General features: G+C 40.8%; 1 protein-coding gene across 1 annotated transcript in view; it reads left to right on the top strand.

The window, feature by feature from the left end:
• Nucleotides 1-10,000, top strand: part of dock2 (dedicator of cytokinesis 2) — a 155,965-nt gene that overhangs the window by 113,735 nt on the left and 32,230 nt on the right. Inside the window, 2 exon segments of the mRNA XM_079892030.1 lie at nucleotides 9,452-9,550; nucleotides 9,744-9,838. Coding sequence (XP_079748156.1) covers nucleotides 9,452-9,550; nucleotides 9,744-9,838 — 194 coding nt within the window.

Below are 10,000 nucleotides of genomic sequence, written 5' to 3'. Positions count from 1 at the left end.
AGCAGCAGGAGCCAGAACCGCTGAGACGAGACTGGATGATCATGCTTTCATGTGGTTTACGCCAAATTCTGACCCGAGCATCTGAATGTAGAAGCAGAAATCAAGACTCATCAGAGCCGGAGACGTTTCTCCAATCTTCTCGTCTAATGTTGGTGAGCCCGAGTGAATCGCAGCCTCAGTTTGCTGTTGGTCTTCTGCTGGAGCTTCGACATGTTGTGTGTTCAGAGATGCTCTTCTGCAGATCTCGACTGAGACGAGTGTTGCCTTTATCAGGCGAACCAGTCTGGTCATCCTCCTCTGACCTCTGACCTCAACAAGGCATTTTCTCCCACAGAACTGCGGCTCACTGGATATTTTCTCTTTTTCGGCTCATTCAAACTCTAGAGACGCTTGTGTGTGAAAATCCCAGAAGATTAGCAGATTCTGAAATGCTCAATCACGCCACGTTCAAAGTCTCTTAAATCCCCGTTCTGATGCTCAGTTTGACTCAGTAGATCCTCTTGATCGTCTCTACATGCCTGAATGCAGTGAGTTGTAGATGTAGATGTTTGCATTAATGAGCAGTGGAACAGGTGACCTAATAAAGTAGCTGGTGAGTGTATTATTAAGACTATTTTTATGGATGTATGGTAAATGTTTAATCTTTATTTTAAAAATGCAAAAGGTTTTGTATAATATATGTATTCATATATTATATGTATAATAAATGGTGAGTTTGGTCTATCTGCTGCAAAGCTGCAAAATGGACCAGACTTTATGTTGATAGTCAGAAGTCTATGTAGGTTTTGACTTGGATCAGGCTTTAATGTCCCTGTCTTGTAATGCCGGTACACCATTGTATGATTTTGGTCTGTTCCGGATGAAAGATGACCAATCGTGTTGATTTCTGTGGTCGTGGCTCTTAAACCGTGATCTTTTCTCGTGGCAAAGTATTTTTGATTAAATGCAATACATTTTTTCATATGTATTTTCTCATTGTTTCTCCATAAATGAAAAGGTTTTAATGATATCCGTGCATCATTAAAAGTGAACGAATGTTTGACTATTCTTTTTAACTCTTTAAGGAAAATAATGTCAAAGTCAATTAGAATAATCAAATGCAACAATTTACTATGTCAGGTAAATGTATCATGCCAATTTCATAATCAGTTCAAGGATAATCAATACAAAACATCAAATGCTCTGGAATAAAGAGAAGAGATGCAAAACTAACATTAAAATACATAATGCTAAGAGTTTTGGTCACTCTTAGCATCATGGGCCAACTTGAGTTATAAAAAGGCCCAGAGCCCTTTGCTGCATTTCATTATATAGACAGAACCTCTTTCACATGGAAACATCTGCTAACAATGGGAATTTACATTCGGAGTTTACACCTTTTGAGAGCAGGAGACCATTTGCCAGGAGACCACCTTCCTTTGTGTGCCAGTTATCTCTTAAAAACCTTATTACCTTTTGTTTTACTTATTTGGAAATGAGACATTTGTACCAGTCGCACTGAGACATTTCAAATGATACTAAACATGTATAATACTCAATGATAATAATTCACATTAAACTATATATATTCTTGGGTGAATTGAGGTGATCTCAGCATGAGAGAGAGGGGGTGAGGGATGAGGGAATGAACTGTAGATTAGGATGACTCTGAGGTGAGACTTTCGTCTCGATAGAGCACAAGGGGAGTTCAAATGTTAATTTCCAGCAAGGTCTTTTGTCTACTCGAGGAGTGGTCGTTCCTTAACCAGTTCTTCCAGTTTTTCCAGTCTTACAGATCAATGCCACATTGCACTAAAGCTTAAAACGAATCACCTCAAGCTCCATTTGCAAAATTGTCATGCCATGTTTGCCTCTTTTCCTGCCATGACCGTGTCCATATTCTCCTCTTTCACTCTTTTTTTTCAAACGCACATAAAAACCACAATTTTCTAAAGTGTGATTCATCTCGCTCTATTTGTTTACCACTAGCACATGCTGATGACGTTTTATTCTTCTATACTAACCCGCGATTCAGCAGATGTGATCATCATGCAGTCTACACACATGTCGGTTTATTAGATCCATGTCGTACAGTGCGATCTGTAATGATCTAATAGGATTGCTGAAATCGCAGTGTGTTAGGCAGCTCATTGGGTTTCAGTGAATGTACATGTGATGTGTGTGTTGTGCATTAGCGAGCAGAGCTGATGTGTGTGTTTTATTATCGTTCTGTCTTTGTTTTTCACACTGCAGACAGACAGCAGTGAGATGTATCTCACACACACAACAGAGAAATCTCACCATTTATACAGGAATAGAGGTGTGTGTTATCAGCATATTTCCAGCAGCAGGATGGGTTTAACCAGCGTAGGGGAACATCACTTGAGTCTGTCTCAGCACAATCGTTTGAAACTCTTCTCTTTAGACCGAGTCTGCCTGCTGGATTTATCACTTAACTTTTAAGTCTTAAAGGAGAAGCGTGTCATTTTTTCAATGTTACTATATTTTCTAGTGTACAGTAGTATACACAGAGTATAATGATCCCATGATGCATTACGGATGATGTAATCATTTTCATTACACTCTCAAACTATTACATATATTATGTTTTGCAATAAACTCCAAAAATACACCATCACTGTACAAAAGTTTGGGGGTAAGATTTTACAGAATAAAGAAATTCATACTTTTATTCAGCAAGGATCCATTAAATTGATCAAAAGTGAGAGTATAGACATTTATAATGTTATAAAAGATTCTATTTCGAATAAATGCTTTCTATTCATCACAAAAACATTATCAACGTTTCTGCAAAAATATGAGAATATATGAAATATGAAATATTGTGCTGCTAACTGTTTTCAACATTAATAATAAACAGAAATGTTTATTGAGCATCAAATCATCATATTAGAATAATTTCTGAAGGATCATGTGACACTGAAGACTGGAGTAATGATGCTGAAAACTCAGCTTTGATCACAGGAATAAATTACACTTTACTATATATTCACATAGAAAACAGCTGTTTTAAACTGTAGTAATATTTCACAGTATTGCTGTTTTTACTGTGTTTTTATAGATGCAGCCTTGATGAGCAGAAGTGACTTCTTTCAAAAACACTTTAATGACCCAGAGACTTTTGAACGATAGTGTATATTTGTTTTAAAGACACTGTCGTCTTCCAGTATTTATATACCGCTTTACGCCAGAATATACTGCACTCTTAATTTCATTCATATTCAGACACACACCCTTTATCAGCAGCGTACAGTCAGGATTGTGAGGTCTCTGTGAGTGATGGGTCTCACCTCTCTGTCTGCAAACATCCATCCATCATCCATCACTTTTCCCCTCTACCTGTATCATTTATCATCTGATCAGAGAGAGAGAGTGAGTGAGTGAGTGAGAGCAAGAGAGAGAGAGAGTGAGAGAGTGAGTGAGTGAGTGAGAGCAAGAGAGAGAGAGTAAGAGAGTGAGTGAGTGAGTGAGAGCAAGAGAGAGAGAGAGTGAGAGAGTGAGTGAATGCGAGAGAGTGTGAGTGAGTGTGTGAGTGAGTGCAAGAGAGAGAGAGTGAGTGAGTGAGTGAATGCGAGAGAGAGTGAGTGAGTGAGTGAGTGAGTGAGTGAGTGAGTGAGTGAATGCGAGAGAGAGTGAGTGTGTGAGTGAGTGCAAGAGAGAGAGAGTGAGTGAGTGAGTGAGTGAGTGAGTGAGTGAATGCGAGTGAGTGAGTGAGTGTGTGTGAGTGAGTGAGTGAGTGAGTGAGTGTGTGAGTGAGTGAATGCGAGAGAGAGTGAGTGAGTAAGTGCGAGAGAGAGAGAAAGAGAGAGAGAGTTAGTGAGTGAGAGAGAGAGAGTGTGTGTGAGTGTGTGAATGAGTGAGTGAGTGAGTGAGTGAGTGAGTGCGAGAGAGAGAGAGAGAGAGAGTGTGTGAGTGTGTGAGTGAGTGAGTGAGTGAGTGAGTGAGTGAGTGCAAGAGAGAGAGAGAAAGAGAGAGAGCGAGAGAGATTTGATTTTTAATAACAAACTTTATTCAATCATGATATCAAAAGAATAAACAAAGGTCCTGACATTTCTTTTAAGTCTGGTGTAATCCCAAGTTTTGGAAATGGGTCTCTTATATCCAGAGTCAATCTTCCATTCTTAAAATAATTAATTAAAATCAATTCCTCATTTGTCAGTCTTGTTTTCCACATATCCACTATAGTTAGTGTGTGGCGTGATGACCTCTGACCCAACAAAGAAGCTTCTGCATTTATATCACTCATCTCAGGTCCAGCCACATTAACTATGTGCCTCAATGCCACAGTTTTAGAAGCACACAGTCTCTGCGTAAATCCCGGGATATTCTCACCCGCAATATCCATGCGAGCTCCTTTGATTAGAGGTTCTTCAAGTAACCAGTTCAAAGAATTGGTCTCCTCCAGTCTGCAAACATTTAAAAGTGCCCACACTTTGAAACATTCGCAATAAAATCGAGGCACTCCAGCCAAACGTAATTGTTTAGCATCCATTAGAGACAGCGCAGCATCCAGTCCAAGCCCGTCTACTGTGTGCAAAATCGTTTTTGCCATCTTCCTCCACGCCAGATCAACAGGGCCAGTCAGAAATGTCTGAATAAACTGCAGGCGAAAGGTAGCGTGTCTGCTTGGTAAATGTACCAAGCCTTGTCCTCCCTCTTCTTTCAGAAAGAAAGAGCACACCTTTGAGGAACCCAGTGTAAACAGTCTCCAAATAAAATTCACTAGAATTAACTAAATCGGGACAGTAGTCCTACAGGTGGATCCACACAAGATAATATATGCCATAATGTAGAGCAGGGTTCACCAATCTCGGTCCTGGAGGGCCGCTGTCCTGCAGAGTTTAGCTCCAACCCCAATTAAACACACCTGAACCAGCTAATCAAGGTCTCATTAGGCATACTAGAAACTTTCAAACTGGTGTGTTGGAGCTGGTTGGAGCTAAACTCTGCAGGACAGCGGCCCTCCAGGACCGAGATTGGTGAACCCTGATGTAGAGGCTCTTGTAGAAAACTTTTCCTCTAAATGACAATTGTGAGTGAATCCATTTCCATTTTTTTCAATTTTCCTTCTATTTTTTTCAATCACCCCTTCACAGTTCTTTTGTTGGGTATTTAAATCCCTAAGATGTACTCCTAGATATTTAAATAAACCTTCTTTCTTCCAACTCATCCCACCAGGTAGTTTTGCTAGCCCTTCCTCCCATTTCCCAACAGCCAGTGCTTCACTCTTCTCCCAATTAACTTTTGCAGCTGAAATTATTCCTTGAAAATCACCAAGAACAGAAACAAGCTGATTGATATCTCTGTTACATCTGTCAGCTGCAGGCGCCATCATGTGCCAACTGATGGCAGCCTAGTCCCTCACCGTCGCCATAGACTCCTGGTTATTCCTGGACTTCATTTCCCAGAACCTTCTGCTCATTATTAGTTTATCGGTTTCAGCTGTGTCTTGTTTCATTTGATCATCACCCTGTCTATTTAAAGCTGTAGTCTACGATGTTGAAAATCGGTCGAGAAAGCCTGAGACGGTTGGGAAGTTTTAAAAAACTCATCCCGCCCCTCCACACACACCCCCCTCCCTTCTGTGCTACCTGATCCCTCCCACCGGGAAACAACCTGAACAACGTCACTCAGTCAAGCTGTGATCACCGGTAGTAAACATTGGCGCATCTTGTTCAAATTCCGATCGGCTCGAACAGAAACTGAATATATACTGAAATATATTCAAGCACTTCAAGAAATATAATCACTTTGACCCGTGATAGGCGATGCTAAACGGCTAACATTCCAATGCCGACCGGCAGCATAAGCATGTTGTCAGACTGATAAAAAGCTATTTATGTAACACCTCACACCATAAAAGTATAAATAAATGCTTACCTGCTCAACAAAAAGTCAGCCGTGTCAGCGTCGTTTTTTTTGGTTTGTTTTTTCTCCATTGCTGAGCTGATGCTACTTTGCTAGCTACCATAGACTGTCAGCTGCTTGCCCGCAAAATTTCATGTCGCAGGAGGGGGGCGGGGTGGGGTGCGGTGGGGTGGAGACGCGAGCGTCAAGTGGAGCGGGGGATTGGATGAGAGCAGTTGACCAATGTAAGCTGTCCGGCCGGACAGCTTACATTGGTCAACTTCTCTGCAGCTGTACACCCAATAGAGTGAATGGATTTTTTTCATTCTTTTTTCTCTTCATATTGTTAGGATTGTACTGTAGAACCATAACCAGCATCTAAACGAGGTTATTAATAATGAACAATCTTTGAAATCGTAGACCATAGCTTTAAATGCCTTTGCCTTTATTCAGTATGAAGTCTTGATGGTTTGGTTTGGTTCGGTTCGGTTCGGTTCGGCATTTTGAGCAGTTCCTGGTTTCTTTATATTTTCCTGAGTTTTGGATTTCGTGTTCCCATCTGCCTCAGTGGATTGTATTTGTGTTTGGACTGATTACATGTGCTTGACCCTCTGCCTGGTATGGACTATGACCTTGGATTATATTTGTTAATAAACTGCGATTGGATTCTCACTCTGTATGCTGTCTCACCACCACAACCAAATCATTACAGTCTCGTTGCCCATTTACCAACACAATTACATTATCGGCATAAGCTGAAATTTGATTCTGTATATCATGATACAATGTTAAACGTTTAATCTTATTTCTTAATTTATTCAGCATTGGTTCAATATCTAAGGAGTAAAGCATACCAGACAGTGCACACCCTCTACTAGCTTTAAAAGGGGCACTCAAACCACCATTGACCTTCAGTAAACTCTGTGTCCTGGTAGAACACTTTTATCATATCAACAAAACCAGAGCTAAAACCGAAAGGCCATAGATACTGATGCTCAGCGATCGAATGCTTTTTCTTGGTCAGTAGAGATAAACCCCAAATTTACCCCTAAAAGACTCGAAACACTTAAAATATTCCATATGAGACAGACATTATCTGTGATTGACCTACCCGGCACACGATACGTCTGATCAAAATGAATGACCTGCCCCATCACTTTTCTCAGTCTATTAGTCAGAGTCTTAGAAAGGAATTTAAGATCAGAACGAAGCAAACTCTCAGGTCTCCTGTTATCGATCTCCTGCAAATCACCCTTTTTAGGTAGCAATGTGATCACTGCTCTCCTACAGCTCAAGGGCAAAGAGCTTTCATTCAGGACTGCCAGCAGGTCCTCACCCAGCTCAGCCCAAAGCTCTTTATAAAACTCAGCTGGGAGTCCATCCATCCCGGAGCTTTTCCACTCTCCATGCTCTTGAGAGCGTTCAGAAGCTCCTCTTCCGAAAGAGACGTCTCCAGCTCTGCCTTTGAGTCCTCCAAGACATTTGGCAGACCTTCATAGAAGCAAGCAGACAACTCCTCGTCCTTTCTATATTCACTGCTATACAATTTGTCATAAAACTGTACAGCTCGTTTTTTAATATCAGATGTCTTTGTCAATTCCTGCCCATTTTCAAAGTGTAAGGAGTGAGTATAGCGACTCTGACCGTTTGTTTTTTCCAAGACTAAAGAAAAACTTAGATGGGGCATCCATTTGTGTTAAATTCTGAAAGCGAGATCGGACCAGAGCCCCCTGTGCTTTAATCCCGAGCAAATCTGAAAGAAGAGATGTCTTAGTTTTAAAGGGATGGTTCGGAGTAAAATCAACCTAGGACTGCCAGGACTTTTACGTGCTTTTCCCAAATCACTGAAGTGACCTTGACGTCCGTGTTAGCGGTAGCATTAGCCGTCAGGCAAGTGTTATTTAAATAAACTCCTGATGTACTTACAAACTTTCCAATGCCATGTTTTATGAGTACAGAACCTATTTGTACTACTGTAGAAGTTTGGTGCCATTCTAGGCATTATTAGTGGGGTAATTTACCAGACACAGCCTTGGATCCATTAGCGCCTGCACTAAACCATCTGGCTGATCTCTCTAAATAAGCTTTAACTTTAATAATGTTCGACCAAGGGAAAAAAGGCTTCTGAGGGGTGTTTGGCTCGATGTCATGGTGCAAAGGACCCTAGGTTGATTTTACTCCGAACCATCCCTTTAATTGTCTCTATATATCTTCCCTCCCCAGTGATCTCTGCTAACCCTTGTGCCTCTATTATTTCAGACTCAAGTTTTTCCATTGATCTAGTGATGTCCCGAGACACACTGAAAGTATACTGATGACAAAGTACCTTAACTTCAACCTTTCCATTGTCCCACCACTGTCGTACATTTTTAAAACACGGTTTTCTTAATTTAAAATCATTCCAGAAAGAAACAAAAACATCTCTAAAATGTACCTTACTTAACAGGGAAGTGTTAAAATGTCAATATGCGCTCTTTGGCTTCATATCTGTTATAAACACATTACATGTGACTAGACAATGATCAGAAAAACCAGTTGGTGTAATAAAACAACTTTTCACAACATTAAAATGATGCTTAAACAATAAAACCAATCCAATCTGGCTAAAGAAAAAAAACTCTATTATATACCCACGTGTATTGTCTTACATTATTATTTAGATCCCTCCGTGGATCACATAAGCTATGGGTCTCAATCGGTTCATTTAAAGCACGACTTGAAGCAACATGAGGTTCCTTATGATTTCGGTCTAATCTATAGTACTCTTTCGTTACCGTTTGTTGGAGCATCTGCCAGATATCACATGTTTAACCTCACATGAGATCGGTAAGAAATTCTTAGCAAAAAGGACAGCCACCCCTCCTCGAGTAGAGCTCAAGTGAGTAAGAAACACTTCACTGAATTACTACTCTGCTCTGAACTACACTGTTTGCCTTCTCAATGGTATCAAAGAAGATAAGCACAGCACTGTTCATTCGAGAAGCAGATATTATGCTATATCACAGCCAAACTACAATCCTCCACAGAGCAGTTCATCACAGCGCGACTTTTATCCCGCGTGAAAGTTACTCAAACTTTGTTTGGCCTGGACCTGCCATTGCTGACCAGCAAAGCGCTGGTTAACAGCGTTCCTCAAACCCTCCACTCCTTAAACTTTCTTTGTATTCTTTTAAAAAATGTTTTAGTATAAAAGTATAAAAGAAAGAAAGTACAGTATAAAAAGAAAGAATAGACTCACTCGCACACGCCGACTCCGCCCACTCACTCACAGCATCCGCTCAGAGAGAGATGGAGAGAGGGAGAGAGAGGGAGGGAGGGAGGGAGAGAGGGAGAGAGAGAGAGAGAGAGAGGGATGGCACATGCAGAGTGATAATCGAGGGGAAATTGGACGTCGATTTGAATGATTGAAAGATTCTCTAAATCGTCTGAAATGTTGTTCATCATCTTCCGTCCCATCAGCTGAGCAGAGTCGGGACTTTCAGGACTTTTGTATTTGTTGTTGTTGAAGTTCAGATTTGATCCTCAGATCTGTCTCTCTCCCTCTCTCTCTCTCTCTCTCTCTCTCTCTCTATCTATCTCTCTCTCTCTCTCTCTCTCTCTCTAGTCTCGTGTGGTGGCCTGTATGACGGCGATTCTCAGTCAGATGGGAGACAGACACTATTCCTGTTACATCGAGACCTTCAATGGGACCTCAGACCTAGTGGTAAGACTATCTATCTATCTATCTATCTATCTATCTATCTATCTATCTATCTATCTATCTATCTATCTATCTATCTATCTATCTATCTATCTATCTATCTATCTATCTATCTATCTATCTATCTATCCGTCGATCTGTCTATCTATCAATCTGTCTGTCTATCTATCTAAGCATCTTGTGTTTGTTCTTGCAGGACTTCCTGATGGAAACGTTTCTGTTGTTTAAGGATCTCATTGGTAAACATGTCTATCCTTCTGATTGGGTCACCATGATCATGGTGCAAAACCGGTGAGCACAAAAACACACGAAAACACCAACACACTCGAGTTCCTGAGAAAACACCAACACACTTGAGTTCCTGAGACGAACCACAGTAACAGTCACCGTCAGTCCAGACATCTCCGAGTCTTCGGGAGCACAAACACTATGTTAACATTGATTACACTTCAG

The sequence above is a fragment of the Squalius cephalus genome (assembly GCF_949319135.1).
Source record: "Squalius cephalus genome assembly, chromosome: 14".
NCBI classification, from domain to species: Eukaryota; Metazoa; Chordata; class Actinopteri; order Cypriniformes; family Leuciscidae; genus Squalius; species Squalius cephalus.
Note: the sequence above shows the minus strand (reverse complement) of the source record. Positions and strands in the feature narration are given on the sequence as shown.